Below are 15,577 nucleotides of genomic sequence, written 5' to 3'. Positions count from 1 at the left end.
TTGGAATGTTTTTCGGCTGGAACAGAAAAAAATGTCCTAAATTTTTGTTCAAACTTTTTTGTTGTTGTATTTTAGCAATTTATTTCACTTCTATGGAATGTTATGACGTCTTCTGAAACCCGGCTTGAAAATCATTTGTAACTTTTTTTTCATGAACATTACGTTTCAAATTTCAAATCCTTGAAACTATGGATTCGGTAAGTTTTTTTCAGAAAATTGCTGCTAGTATTAAACTAGATATAATTTAGTTACGAGAAACAATAGTTTTGGTGTATGTTAGACGTTAGTAGTGGTAATTTTGCGGTCACGTCTAAAACTGCGGGCCCACTTGGATCACTTGGCCCGCTTGGCCCAGCACTTCATGCAATTGAAAAACTGCGGGCCCACTATATCCATTGCTTGTCGCGTCTCTCACAAGTATAAAAACTGCGGGCCCGCTGTATCCAGTGCTTGTCGCGTCTCTTGCAAGGAAAAACTGCGGGCCCACTATATCCATTGCTTGTCGCGTCTCTCGCAAGTATAAAAACTGCGGGCCCGCTGTATCCAGTGCTTGTCGCGTCTCTTGCAAGGAAAAACTGCGGGCCCACTATATCCATTGCTTGTCGCGTCTCTCGCAAGTATAAAAACTGCGGGCCCGCTGTATCCAGTGCTTGTCGCGTCTCTTGCAAGGAAAAACTGCTGGCCCACAATATCCATTGCTTGGCCCGTCTCTCGCAGGGAAAAACGGGCCAAGTGCTGGGCCAAGCGGGCCAAGTGGGCCAAGCGGGCCCGCAGTTTTAGACATGACCCGTAATTTTGGTCTTTTTGTTAGTGTTTAATTCTTGACATTTTTTAAACAGAAAGTGCAATCTGAAAATGCTGATGTTGCATCCATTCCTTGTAATGAAGCAAGTGTGTTTTTAAAAGGTTTGTATAAAACTTTGTCTATTTTAAATAAATCTCAATGCCCAAAACCATTTATTGATTTGCTTTTTAGTACATAAAAAATACTCTTTTTTAACCATTTGCACAAACACGGATACATTTCAGTTAGATACATACAGATACATACAGAAGTTATGATGAATATTTAAGTTATTTCAGCTCAGCATTGCTTTACATGGTTGATTTTAACACAAGTCTTTAAAAAGTTTAAAGTAAATTGATGTGTTTGTTCAAAGATTCAACTACTGCAATACAACAATACACAATGCAGGAGTACTTGCCTCGATTTAGGTATGTGTAGTTTTTGTAATTTAGGCTACACACAGTGGTGGGATTCTGCCGGTTTGCACCGGTTCTATAGAACCATCTCACAAAATGTTATGAGATCAGCGGACCAGTTAGCATGCCAAACAATTTAAATCTCACCAATGGAAATTTGAATCCCACCACTGGTTTCATGAGATCAGCGAACCGACTGACAAAAAATTGAATCCCACCACTGGTTACACACCTTTATATTTAGTACGTTTTCCAGAATACAAATTTGTATTGAAATTTATGGAAAACAACATTTTGTATTACACAAGCCTTTGCCATTATTTATGTACCTGGCAAATAATTTAAGTTTTGTTATGTTTTGAATTGGCTTTAATTCACATCTTATGGAATATTTCATAATTATTTTGATGCACTTTTTGGAAAGATTTATAACTTACATAACACAAAATCACCTCAAACTTGTTTTGTAGTTCAAGTTTGCAGCTTGAAGGGCAGTTTTTAAACAAAACAGACAAACTTATAGCTAACTTTGAAGAGCGTGAAAAAGGTATGATGTTTCGATACAAAAAAATGTTTGTTGTTGTCATATGTACACACAATGATTTTATAACTGGAATTACATTTAGCCTTGGACATATGTTTACCTATGATTGCTCTAAACTGCAGTAAATTATCACTAAAATTGACAATTTAATAAAATACTTTAGAATTTCCAAATTTGTAAATAAAAGAGCATGTAAATAAAATCACAATGCATTTTTAACTTGGTAAAATTCTCTTAATGCTGAAATTTTTCCAACTGAAACCCACAAACCAAACAGTAAACTTCCAACAAAACTATGCTATACCCCCAATGCTTTTAGGGCTAATGGAACAGAAAAATGCCATGCTACAAAAACTTGAAGCTGTATCGAGAAGTCTTCGGCCTCAAAAGACCCAGTGATCTAGTTTTAAATTATTTTATTGAATTGGTTCTTAATTCTGTTCTGTGATGTTCTTTTTAATGTTTTTGAATATAGTGTTTACCAATTTAATCTGTGCTTTTTCTAAAGTTCCAATAGTTGTTAAATATTTTATCAAAAGATGCTAAACCAAAGGCCAAAACAGCTCAATAACTTTGTATTATAAGCTTTTGGGTTCTAATTACATTGATGTTTACTTTAGTTGAACGCATGTTATGGATGTCGTTTCTTAAGGGGTCACGTATGGAATCTTTTTACTGCTTGCAGCTTGTCTATGTGGTTTAAGCAAGAAATAAGTCACAGATATGTGCAAGACTTTTACAGCTGGTACATATATGATATGTTGTGTAAATCTTATGCATGAGTTTTTGCCTGTGGAAACATACAGGCTTTAAAACATCATTGGTAAATGTTAGACCGGATGTGAATGTGGTAGTGAGTATTTTTTAAAAAGGCCTCAACATATGACTATGAACTAGGCCACCCTTCTAGTTAATTTTGCATATGTAGCCTATAGAATCTAGAGTCTAGATAAAGAAACTACTGGGCCTAAAAACTGGTTTCAAATATATGTGACAAGACTATAGTGCATTAGTTGTAGGGCGAATCAACCTTTAAAATTTTTACATCTAACCAACGTTTCCAGTTAATGTTTGTGAAGACTTCCATCGTCAATACTGTGCGTCAGTGAGCTTTAAATGTTGAAAATCTATTTGCCCTTTCGTTAAAGCCAATTATAGAATTCCCGGTAATTCTTTTGCGGATAGTTTCACCCCCGGGCACAAATCGTGCACCAGCGTCGCTTCATTTGACGTCATGTACACTACAGCAGAACGCGCGATCGGTGAATTTTCGGTGAGTGTGTGCTTTTTGAATGCAAATGTTTGTTTTGCAAGTAAGCTCTGAAATTGTAACTTTAAAAATCTGCCTGTTGCTGTAAACTGTTGGGTCTCAGAGCAGACTTATAACACTGTGGCATTGTTTAGGCTCAGAAGCTGCTTTCTGTTGGAATTTTGTGAAAGTTCTCGTTTGCAAAGAATGTTTTCAAAATACGTTTTAGGCTTTTTGCATCTGTTGCTCGTCGAAGCAGTTTTCACAGTCAACGCGACAAGGTGGGTTGATACTGTATTGATACGAAAACCGTTTTTCAGATTGGATTTTGCGTTTAGCAGGGCAGATTATTTTTTGCATTTTGTTCCCCCTTTTTTTCAGTTTTGGTAAAAAACAATTAGACCTATAAGCAGTGTTTCATACCGGAACGGAACGAAACGAAACGAAACGAAATAACGTTATTCGTTCTGAGCAAATTATTTATTTCGTTCTGGACCGATATTTTCATTTCGTTCCGGTCTGACCGAAATAAATTTATAACGGTATTTTTCGGTATTTCGGTCTAAACAGAAGAACATTTCTTTCTGGTCTTTAAGCGAAAAAAGAAAGTTGCAACACACAAGAACTATTGTCGGTAGTTGTTACGTCACATAACATTTGTCAATGATGGTTAAACGAATGTAAATTGTAAGAGCTTAATGGCGCGAAATTTTCAGTAATTGTTTCATGTCAAATGTTCAGAACGAAATACCGGAATAAAAAATAACGGCATTTCGTTCCGTTCCGGTTTTTTTTTTTTATTTCGGTATTTCGTTCCGGTATTTGAGCCAAGAATTATTTATTTCGTTCCGGTATAACGTTCCGTTCCGTTCCGGTATGAAACACTGCCTATAAGCACAGGGCATTCAAATTCTTTTGTTGCATATACTTGCACTCAATTAAGCGATCACGATATTATTTAAACTTTTCGACGTCAACTTTTACCACTAATGACCGCTTTGGCAATTGCCGAAATTAGTGACATTAATTTACATCGTTTTCGGTTTCGAAGTAGTTTTGCCTCAACGCAATTTTTGCGGACTCAGCAAAAATGAACTACAATTTGGGAATTTTCTGTACATTGGTCGTGAACTCACAAAAACTTTTCGCACACGCATTCAAATCTGCCTATTTGCGTTTTTGACACACTTTTGCGTTTTTGAAAAGTAATAAAACTTATCGCATTTAACAAGCATAGGGCATATGTATGGGAGTCTGGGACATCGAAACGTCGGCATATTGTAATAAAGACTGCTGGAAGAGCTTAAAATTTGCTGATACAATATGCCTGGCAGCAACAGTTTATTCATATGGCATATGTATATGTATTCATAACAAATACTTGGTTTTGATTATAATTGTATTTGAACCAGCAGGCATCGGGCAAAAAGACAACTGCCAACAGAATGCGCGAGATATACAGACGTGAATTATCCGTGCAAGAAAACCATAATGGAAACTTACAGCGCTTACTGCCTTAATGCTTTCTATATTCCACAACCTTGTTTAAGGTAAGTTCTGGCCACAAAGAAGTTGGTATACATCTTATGCAAGAATTACATGTTACTAATTTATATGTAACCAGTGGTGGGATTCAAATTTTTGTCAGCCGGTCCTATCACAAAAGTCATATTTTTCAACCGGTTCTGTTACAAAAAGTCCATTGACAGTAACCAGTAATGCTAATGGTTCGCTGGCCTCATAAAATTTCGTGAGACGGTTCTATAGAACCGGTGCGAACCGACTGAATCCCACCACTGTATGTAACTTAAAAGTGTGCCACAAATAGCTCTGTGCTATAGCACCGTGTTTGAATTTTATGCTGACTGTAATTGAGTTTTGTGGTGGTTAAGTAACTACAATGCTTAAGAGCGGCGTGTCGCAACAATTTAAGCACTTAATAATTTTCAACAGTTCAAACAACCTATTATTTTACGGCTCGTGTTTTTTTTAACAAAAACTATAACGTTTTGTTTTTAGACAAACAGTTCCTGTACGGTAAAGTGATCCTATCTAAGTCTTACATATTAATGAGTTCTTCACCTAATTAATCGTAGGCGCCATAGGTTTGTCGGAGATATCACATTTCATGAACTTTCCGCAAGAAAACGAATTAAGTTTCACATTCAAATAAATTCGTGGAATTTTACGTCATTGACGCTTTGGGATTTTTATTTGAGATATATTTAGAATTTTTGTTGTTTAAATTTAAATCTATGTATTTTTCGTTTATTTATCGCTTTCGCTTTTAAGTAGAAGGTGATTGTTTCAAACAGTTTTTTTATTTATTGAGCTATACACCAACTATATATTTGTTTACAAATGCCTAGTTTAAAATTTAGGTTCTCGGAATTTATTGTTAGAACAACGCTCCTGCTTACACCAATGCGCAAGTTCATCTGTTTTCTGGAACTAATAACGAGATTTAGGCGACACATACAACAAAAAACTAAATAGTTTTTTTTTGTAACGAGTTTTATAAACCTTGGGCACGTAAATGAAATTAATATATGCTGAACATTCAAAAGAGTTTTTTTAATACGCCATTGGCTATTTTGGGCTTTTTAAAATATTTCAATGAAATTTCGATTACTGTAATTGTGACCGGCTGATTCGGAACGGCTCCTTCAATAGGCCTAGCGTACTACGATCGTAGTAACGAATTTATAAAAAAATTCCGCGTAAAAAGTGAGTTATTATATTCTGCGCATTCAAATAAGTTAAAAATTATGTCATTGACTATTTAGGCTTTTCAAAGATTTTAGTGGGATTTCAATTGTTAATAAAACCTAGTTTGCATGTTGTTTCAGACAAAGACCGCGAGAAATTCAATCTACTTGCACGAGACGTGAAAAAGTTTGTTGTTTGGGTCATCGTATGCTTGCCGGAAGATGTGTCCCAAACAGTAAGACATTTTGTGTACAGTACACTACGTTTTTTTGCATCGAGAAACACTACAAAAATAAATACCAGAAACTTGGCCGAATGGTCCAGCGCCTGACCCATATACATACATAAAAAAAACCTTGATCGGGATTCGTCCCCGGGAGTGTCCTGGGTTCGAACCACGTGAAAAAAGAATGACGATGATAGCCGCATAACATATAAGCCAAAATATCGAAAAATAGAAAAAACAAAAAACTAATGCAGTATAGTTTAAACGCAGTAACACATAAGCGATCTACACAATTGTGCTGTTGGTAATATGCTAAAACGTTACGTATTTAATTTGTATTCCATTATGTTTTGTCAACGTTCTGTACCCTTATGCCGTAGTTTGGTGACCTTTAGTACTCTACTACATATATATTTTCTTGTTTGTTGTATTTGCGTGTCTTTTTTACAATATACTTTTTACCAAAGGTCGACCTGAGGCCTGTGATGGAACGCCTCTCATAATATCGGGAAGTTCAGGCGTCTTAACATCAGTCAATCATCCAAGGAATTATCCCAATAACTTGGATTGTGCTTGGAATATAAATGCAGCGCCTGGTGGTCGAATTTCAATCCGAATCACACAACTTAATTTACAGCCAAAAAGGTGAGAGTTTGTTATAAATCAGTTCACTGCAGTGCTTATTACTTAGAGCACAGTTTAAAATGTTGACACATCTCAAAATCTAAGTACAAAGGGACTTGAAAAGCCTACGTTTTGAACTTTACCTTTTATAAATTGAAATTAAAGTGTGCTTTGTTTTTGTGAGCACGGTCGCTTTATTTATCTTTTGTGTTGTAAAGCTTAACTTAATTAAGGTCAAGTCCCCTGATTGCAAAAGGTTAGTTAGTTATAAAGTGTTTCTCAATATTAGTTAAAGTTGACAAAATGAATTTTTGTTCGCGCGCACACTTTTCAGCAGAATTGTAAACGGGCCCGAAATTCGAGCCCGAAGCCGACTCAGACTTAAACAACTATTTTTTTGTCGTTTTTTTCCAATTAAATTAGATTTTCTACTCCCAGAAACTGGAAATTAAATTAGATCTCGACCTGGAATTAGATTCAAACCACTCACTTGTGGTACATTTCAAATTTGAACTTCAAGTTTTGCATTGTTTCATTCGCTGACGTGGAGAAAACGCGTTAAGAAAATGTGGCCGTCTTGTCAGGGCGTTCTCGCCCAAAATAATTTCGAAAACGTTCTGTTATTGTAACCTAGGATTTTTGTAACTTTTTTTGAGATTTTTAACTTCAGATTTTGCATCCCTGTATTTTCTATTTTTGTTTGTGGGAATGCAAGATAAATGGTCTTTCCAGTAAGACAAGGACTTTTTAAAGGTCGAAGCGACGCTTAGAGCTGTTTTTCATTCTCACCTACGCTTGTTGACATTTAAACATTTTTTGTTTTGGCCTTGTTAAGTGGCTTTGAACATAAGACGCATGCTGGTATCACATGCCTAAAAATACCGTTGGACAAACCAGCATTTTTGGGAAAACTGTAAATTAATTAGAATTACCTCAATATTTCTATAGTAGATAAAATCAAAATTACCGCCATTTTGCTCTAGTTTGCAAAAATTGACAACTAGAATTATTTCTTTTTTCATCTATTTGTCCAAATCTGACCCGAAACTGAAACTTTTTTTGTGAAGCCAGTTAGGTCCCATAGTTTGATTTACTGGTTCATATAAACATTGACAAAAAAACAATAATATACAAGAACGTGAAGTCGGGCCCGAGTTCAAGCCCGTTTGTTAGAAAACATCAGCCCTAACCTGGCCCGACTTACAACTGCTTTGTAGCCTAAAAACACAAAAAATATTAAACCAATGTTATTTTTAACTTTAAATGATGAGTGATTTTGCTTTTGATAAAAAAAATAAGATCAAACTGCGGTTCTGGTGTCGCCATGCACTTCTCTATTTGTCATAAAAACCCCAAACCTGAAATGAGTTGAATTCTTTGCATCACGATTTTTGCGGCTTGCTCGCAAATCTCTAACGGCCAATTGTTGCACCACTCTGTTTTTGGAATATTAATTTATTGCAAACTTTTTTTTAGGTTAATTTGTAACTTCGGTACTTGCTCGAACCAGTGTGACGATAAACTGGAGCTGAGAGACGGACTGAAACACTGGATCTTATGCGGATTTCAATCCTCAACTTTGACCTTTAACCCGGTCAGCAGTTACGTCAACATCACCTTTTTCTCGGATTACTTTTCAAACTATCCCGGATTCCGCTTGGAATACACAATATTCCCACCACCACCGCCGCCCAGTACAACACCAACCATTGTGACGCCGCAAACAACGACGACATTTCCGTTTGTGACGTCATCAACGGCATCACAAGGTATGACGTCATTAAGTACGTCCTCTTGGATCGAGAATGTTACAGAAGGATCACGTGATGTGATGGAAGTTACGTCGTCATTGTCACCTTTGTCAAATCGTAGTAAGTGAATATTTCAGGGTGACTGCTTCCGCAAAACATCAAGCAAGTATTGGAGTAATGATGATCAATGGTGCTTCTTCACTACTTTAGGATCCAGGCAATTTGAAAATGCTTTTTAGGATTTTAAATTCGGACCGAAGTTTGAAAATCAGTTTTTTTAATCCTATGCATTTTCAAAAAAACGCATCGTTTATCCTTTTAAAATTCCCACAACAAAAATAAAGTTTTCAACGCATGGTATTTTTATTAACATTTAATTAATGCTGCATTCTGTAGTGCATTAATTAACGGTGCGAGAGGTTTACTTATTGTTTCGTAGCCTTAGTGCAGTGGTTTTCAATCTTATACGGACCCCGTACCACCTGACAACTTTTTCTATCGCTGCATACCACCTAAACCAGTGGTTTTCCAGCCTTTTTGTAGCCACGGATCCCTTTTATAAATTGTGTATATCTCTGGCCTGAAACGTCTTTTGCCACTGGTCTTTGATACATATTTGCCTCTATGAACCCCCTGAACCATCTCCAGACCCCTTTGAAGTCCGCAAACCCCAGTTTTAGGTCTCACAGAAAGCTACTCGCGTACCACCAGAGAAGTTCCGGCGTACCACTAGTGGTTCGTGTACCACAGTTTGAGAACCACTGCCTTAGAGCAATAATTTTCCACCACAGGGGACATGACCGAAAAGTGGATCCCATTTCATTTGGTTGGGTTGTCGATTGAGCGATTTCTGAGTACCGTATTTTGTTCCTTATTCGTTTGACGTTTCTGGCTTTCTGCAGCACCAACTTCGATCTTTGATGCAACAACTTTATAGAACTTTTCTGGCAATTGTATTTTGTACGGACGTTTTCGACGTATACAGGTCGCCTTAGTCAGGGTAAATAACACTGAATGCGCGTATTACAGTGCACGATAAACAAAGGAAAAAATGAAGGCGACCTGTATAGGATGTAAAAACGTCGTTACAAAAATACAATTGCCAGAAGATCTCTATATAGTTGATATTATGCCTGGCAGCAACAGCTTATATATATCTTTGATGTCTTGTTGTCAGAAACGCTTTTGGCCATTTTCAGCAGTGTTCTTTTATTTGTTAAGGCGCCAACATCATTTGTTTCGGGGATCAAGTCTACACGTCATGTCAGCCGTACTGCAACAAGAGATGTGTTGTGGGGATTGTTGTAAGTTTCAACTGTCTCGCCCGCCCATGCAGACCCACATGTGCCTGCCCCCGGAACAGAAGTGTTTCCTCCGGAAGTCAGTGTATTTCAGAAGATGAATGCGAAGATCAACGTTAGTCGATTTTTTCTATTCGAATAAGTATTTTATGTTTTGGTTCGTGAATGAAAACTTTTAACATTTAAAAATCCCCCAAATCCCCAAGTACGAAGCTGAAATGTGCAGCATACGAGGCAGGCAACGGTGCTTGTGATTCGACTTTGGTGGAGCGCAAGTCCCGAAAAGACTCTTGTCGTGGGCTTGAATCCCACCGCAGGCTAGATTTTTCTAGCCTACGCCTTTCCATATGGAAATGCTTGGTTTCCGGCTGATTCTGCATAGCCTTTAATATGCCTGGCGTACTTTAATGATAAACATCTAAAAATATTCGAAAAATCAGAAAAGTTGGTGACCTAATTCCAGTAATGTTTTTTCGTAGGTCCACCGCAGTGCAATGGCGGAAAGGAATACAGTGATTGCGTTGAATGTCCTCGTGCATGTCCGGGATATGAGGCATCAATGCCAGCTTGTACTGCAGATCCGATTAACTGCCAAAAAGGCTGCACATGTCCTGACTACGCACCTTATCTTTTCAGTGATACGTGTATCCCACCTTTCTTATGCCCCCCAGCGCCAGGTACCTGCCTAAAGTTTTTATGGTGAAAGCAAACTGGCTCGTATAGGTAAAAGCAGATTGCTTTATTACCAAACGTCTTATTTCGTTATTATGTGTTATTTTTATCCTAATCATGATTAAATCCTTTGGTAGTATCTTAATGTAAGGGGCATGATTAAAATGAACAGCAAGTACACCAATATTCGCCGAGTTAAACTGGTGTGTCGCCACAGCGTGCACATCTAATGTTGCTCACAGTGGTACTCAGTGTACTTCGTTCGCTTGTGTGTATGTCCAGACACGTAAAAATCTATGCTGCGCATGAACTTGTGTGTGGCCACAATGCAAACACCCACACACAAATGTTATAGCTCAATTAGCACGTAGTATTTTGTTTATGCTTACAAAATAAACTTCTTTTCGACAGTGCAACCGTTCTGCAGTGGCGGTAGAGTTTACACAAATTGTATTGGTTGTCCTCGAACGTGCCCGGGTTTAGGCCTGCCAAGTCCTGGAAATTGTGTTCCTGACCCAAATAATTGTGTGGCTGGCTGTGCCTGTCCAAACCACTTGCCATTCTGGCATAACAACTCCTGTTTATTGGCTTGTCCGAAACCTAAACCAGGTATTTCAGTTTTCGTGTTTCCAATTTTGTGTAAAAAGTGCGCAATGAGTGTTTTATTTTATCTGACCACAAAATATATTATTAAAAATATATTTACTATGCTGCATGGTAGTAGGTATTATTTGCATTACAAATGTTTAGACAACTTTAAAATAAATTGGTAACACAATAATATTATCATTTTCATTGCTAAATAGGTATTGACTGTTTCTGGAAAATACACAAATGAATCACTTTTACTATACCTGTATTTGGCTTCCAATGGCAATGAACTTAGCAATAGCAATATTCATAAATATGCGTTTTTGCTTTATACGTGACGCGCATATTTAGTAAAACTGTTTTTGCAACGTTGTTTAACACCTCCTTGTATTATAGTGAAAATTTCATGTGGAACTCAATACTATTTACCGAAGACCCGGATTGTTGGTAAGTATAAAGTCAAGTATTTTCTTGCAAGCTAAAACTTCAGCGCTGTGTTGGGCTTAAAAAAAGGTTTTTGCCGTGATTAAAAGAAAATTCGGATTCGGTTAATCCGGATCTTTGCTTAATTCGAACAAAACTTGAGGTACAAATGATTTGTAATGTGGTAAGGCTTTAACTAATCGACATCGATTAATCCGGATCTTCGCCTAATCCGGACAATTTTTTTGGGTCCAATTGGTTCCGGATTAACCGAGGTCTACTGTCGGTTCAAAATTCGCACGACGTAATTCAATTTTGTAAAACCAACGGAAAAACACAACGGAACATAACAAGTCGACTGATTTGTTGCAACCATATGGTGTAAATACATAACAGGTGGAGAATGGGCAAACGCTGGATCGTGGCCTTGGATTATCCAAATTATCAAAGGAATTTTAGGAAAGGAAAAATATCAATGCGGAGGAACGCTGATCTGTTCCAACTGGATTCTAACTGCTGCTCACTGCTTTCATTCCGATAATGGATATTCCCTTGAGTAAGGTCGAGTATTGGGTGATAAATTTCGCTTGAAAATGGTCTTTCTAAAGCAGGGGTGTGCAACATGGGCGTGCGGACCAGAGCACGACCCGCGACAGCTATTTACGTGGTCCGTGCTGACTGCGTCAAGTAGTCCATTTTTTATACTTTTCACTGTTAAATTGTAGCAAGTTCTTGTGTGCACTGTGTCATTGGCATTTTGTGACTTTGTATTACTGGGTAAAGTTTATTTAAAGCTCTCTATAGAGCAGAGTTGTAAGTCGGGCCGGGTTTTTGGGGCCGGGTTCGGGCTTGGATTTCCTTGAAAAAGCGCTTGATTCGGGCTTGACTTTACGCTATGTGTCAGTATTTTTTGAATAAATGTAACTGGTTAAGTAGCTATTTGCTGGACCTGCCCTAATGTCAAACAGCCCCAAAACATAGCCCCCTCGGTCTTTCCTGAGGCTTTAATGTATAGGCCTGTCAATCAAACTTTCGGGCCTCAACGGGCTTTCCAAAAACGATTCGGGTTCGGGCCGGATTTCGGGCTTTTACAACTCTGCTCTAGAAAAACTTGGTTATAAATTCGTCTTCACAGAATGGAAATTATGATCCATAGCATGTAATAAACAGTTGCACGCCCCTGTTTCTTAACATTGACGAATACCAAATCCGTTTTTCTCCAGGATTTCGCGCAAGTACTTACTGTTTCCTTTATCTTTTAACAATCTGTGTGTTAAATGAAGGGAAGGGACGAATTGGGGCAGATGTTTTTGTGTCATGCACCCCTACATTACAGTTTTTCTTACTACTATGATTAACAAGCACCGGTTTAAAGCAAATTTCAATTATAGTGATGTGTAAATTTTCAGAAAAACTTCGTACCTTTATCGAATTAACATCGGAAAACACCTCAAAGATGGTGAACCTACGCGATATTTTGTGGTAAGTCTGGTTAAATTATAGTACACCAAAACTTTAGGAGGTTCGATACCGAATCAATTTGGCCTTCCAAGCATGTTACAAATGCTAGGCTAGGCACAGGCTAGAAAAAAACACAGCCTGCGGTGCGTTTCGAACCCACGAAAGAAACTATTATTCGGTGTTTTATGGAATGTTAAAAGCGTTTTGTACCTTTGCTTTTTGTAAGTTTGCAATACGCTTTCCATCCTTGGTCATTTGCTTCACTACCTGTTTACGAATCATTATCTGGTCCACTTAAAAAAAAGTTGAAAATCAATGGAATAGACCAGTGGTTCCCAACCGGGGAGGAATTCCTCCCTAGGGAGGAATTTTATGAGTTCAGGGGAGAAATTTCATAAAATCTGCAAAAAAAATTACATTGAAAATGTTACAGAATATTTTTGTATATACCAGTGGTTCCCAACGGGGAGGAATTCCTCCCTAGGGAGCAATTTTATGAGTTCAGGGGAGAAATTTCATAAAAACTGCAAAAAAAAATTACATTGAAAATGTTACAGAATATTTTTGTTTTTACATTACTATGTCCATTATAATTTGGACCCGGTTCACAATTGGTAAAGGATTCTGAATGGACATCCCTAATTATAAGGTCTATTTCAAATTGCTTTAATTTTTAATGTTATATTTGTTTTTCTTCTTATGGGGAGGAATGCATAGTTCGAAAATGGGCGAAGGGAGGAATGTAACAAAAAAGGTTGGGAACCACTGGAATAGACAGTTATTTGTAAGGATTTGCGCCCCTAAGTGGTCAGCAGGATAATTTCAGAAGTGCATGAACGCAAGAACAATCTTTTAGGCTAAAATTTCCTAATACATCATATATTTAAAGGAAACTTCTTTAATATGTATTTTTGTTGTTCTAACGCTACAAATGCTTTTACTCAAAAAGTGTTGGAAACCACAGTTTTTAGCCAAAAACTTTTGTTTTTTCAGAGCCAAGTCGCTGAACGAATTATCACTCATCCTGATTACGACCTTGACACTCACGTTCACGACGTGGCTCTCATCAAGTTGAGAGTCAAGGTCAACATGACTAAGCATATTCGACCAGCTTGCGTCCCAGATTATGTTAACCCTGATCTTAGGGGTTTTGCCCCTTGGGGTCCCCCTATTGGAGCAAACTGTTACGTGGCAGGGTGGGGCTCAACGAAGGGTAAGTGGGTGCTTTTGTGGTCGTCAGTGTGCTCAGGAAGCGTGTGTGTATGCCCAGACACATTAAAATCTATGTTGTGTATCAACTGGTGTGTGGCCATAGCTTGCACATCTAATGTTGCTCACAGTGATCCTCAGTATACTCAGGAAGCTTGTGCATATGCCCAGACACATGAAAATATATGTTACATATAAACTGGTGTGTTACCACTTACCACAGCGTGAACATCTAATGTTGCTCACAGTGGCCAAGGAGCTTGTGGATACGCCCAAAAACAATTGTAGTATCATATCTGTATGTTTTACAGGTGTCGGGCCAGATAATTCCCGTTTGAAGCAAGCCAAATTGCCGATTCGAAGCGGCAGTTATTGCAAAAACATTTACCCCAACTTTGACGCCCGGACGATGATTTGTGTGGGAGGTGTCTCAAGAAAAGACACTTGTCAGGTTTTATAATTAAAATTTTGATAATTGTAGAGCTTTTATCATTTTTTCTTTGAAAAAAAGAAAAAATGCGGAACCATTGATCAGAATACACCACTTTGTGTTTTCAATTTATGACATTACCCTAATAAAGGTGTCTTGTGTGGGACATCGAAACGTCGGCATATTATAATAAAGATTGCTGGAAGAGCTAAAAAATGTATTGATACATTTATCAGAAGGTCTATATTTATCAGCAAATATATAAAAATTGATTGATTGAAATTTTCAGGGCGACAGCGGCGGCCCGATCGTTTGCAAGCACGGCACCAAGTGGTATGTTGACGGTGTGACGTCATACGGCCTAAAATGTGGCGGAATCGGATTTCCAGGGGTTTATACGCGCGTGACGTCATACACGAATTGGATACGCCAGCAAACCATCAAATATTCGGATTGTGCTGTTGGATACCAGTGGAATCAGCATTAAATGTGACCGCATTTGTGGATTTGATGCTACCCTTCATACAGCTGATGATTAAAATACTGAAATTCAAGTTCTTCCACTTTTTTTCCGAAGTGTTTGTGCCAAACCAAAATAAAATGACGGATCAATTTAAAAATCTTTACAACACTATACATACGGGTCTGTTCATAAGTTTAATGGTGAAAGTAACGGCCCAAATAGAAGTAAAAAGCGACATGCTTAATTTTTGAACGACTGATGTGTCCCTTATTCATATCCCTGATGAAGGCATGAGCATTTGCCGAAACGCTTGAAATATAAAGCATGTCGCAGTGTGTTATATATTTTTGGATATATTTTTGGACTGACTCCAACCCTAACCCAATTGACAATTACCCAAGTCCGGCCTTCTGTGTTGCAGTTAGGCCTTTCCCAATTGCCGAAACTCGGAAAAATATTTTGTGAAACACTGCCGTACACATAGTTCCCAAACTATCACCTCAAAAAAAAACTAACAATAGCGATTGCAATTGGTAATTAAATGATTCATGTTTACCTTGTTAAGTCCACTGCAAGAGCGCTATTTATGACTATAGTTTACGACTGTAGATAACTTTTTTTAAGCAAAGTAATTTGTGCATTGATTTAAATCAGACCTAAGAATGAATCAGAAGTACAGAAACACGCTATGATTTACAATTTTAGCAATACTTTAGTTTCT

General features: G+C 37.7%; 1 protein-coding gene and 1 long non-coding RNA gene across 5 annotated transcripts; both read left to right on the top strand.

Annotated features, from left to right (window-relative positions):
- The first annotated feature begins 106 nt into the window (after positions 1 to 106).
- Positions 107 to 2,237, top strand: LOC145232143 (uncharacterized). Its single transcript, XR_013860839.1, has 5 exons — positions 107 to 197; positions 840 to 906; positions 1,161 to 1,215; positions 1,674 to 1,750; positions 2,067 to 2,237. It is a non-coding gene; the product is annotated as an uncharacterized LOC145232143 (long non-coding RNA).
- A 78-nt stretch (positions 2,238 to 2,315) lies between these two features.
- LOC145232138 (uncharacterized) lies at positions 2,316 to 15,013 on the top strand. Of its 4 annotated transcripts, none has more exons than XM_080096653.1 (15): positions 2,316 to 3,020; positions 3,152 to 3,277; positions 4,412 to 4,546; positions 5,846 to 5,940; positions 6,399 to 6,576; positions 8,032 to 8,426; positions 9,528 to 9,722; positions 10,087 to 10,284; positions 10,691 to 10,888; positions 11,267 to 11,317; positions 11,690 to 11,849; positions 12,703 to 12,775; positions 13,748 to 13,967; positions 14,275 to 14,414; positions 14,683 to 15,013. In XM_080096653.1, exons 2-15 carry the CDS (start codon positions 3,204 to 3,206, stop codon positions 14,878 to 14,880), a joined length of 2,310 nt encoding a protein of 769 aa, XP_079952779.1. In that variant the 5' UTR covers positions 2,316 to 3,020; positions 3,152 to 3,203; the 3' UTR covers positions 14,881 to 15,013. The 4 variants fall into 4 exon arrangements, with proteins under 4 accessions (XP_079952779.1, XP_079952780.1, XP_079952777.1 ...); XM_080096654.1 differs by having other exon boundaries at positions 4,409 to 4,546; positions 8,032 to 8,324; XM_080096651.1 differs by having other exon boundaries at positions 4,409 to 4,546.
- The last annotated feature ends 564 nt before the right edge of the window (positions 15,014 to 15,577 follow it).

This window comes from Phallusia mammillata, chromosome 6, assembly GCF_965637545.1.
Source record: "Phallusia mammillata chromosome 6, kaPhaMamm4.hap1.1, whole genome shotgun sequence".
NCBI lineage: Eukaryota > Metazoa > Chordata > Ascidiacea > Phlebobranchia > Ascidiidae > Phallusia > Phallusia mammillata.
The sequence above is the reverse complement of the archived record's forward strand: the minus strand, read 5'-3'. Positions and strand labels throughout refer to the sequence as shown.

What these genes read in the sequence shown, in the direction of transcription:
- LOC145232138 (XM_080096651.1), top strand. Translation starts at nt 3,204, where the DNA reads ATGTTTTCAAAATACGTTTTAGGCTTTTTGCATCTGTTGCTCGTCGAA. An exon ending in CTTAATTTACAGCCAAAAAG is followed by an intron (nt 6,577 to 8,031) that starts GTGAGAGTTTGT and finishes ACTTTTTTTTAG; the next exon opens with GTTAATTTGTAACTTCGGTA. An exon ending in TTGTCCGAAACCTAAACCAG is followed by an intron (nt 10,889 to 11,266) that starts GTATTTCAGTTT and finishes CTTGTATTATAG; the next exon opens with TGAAAATTTCATGTGGAACT.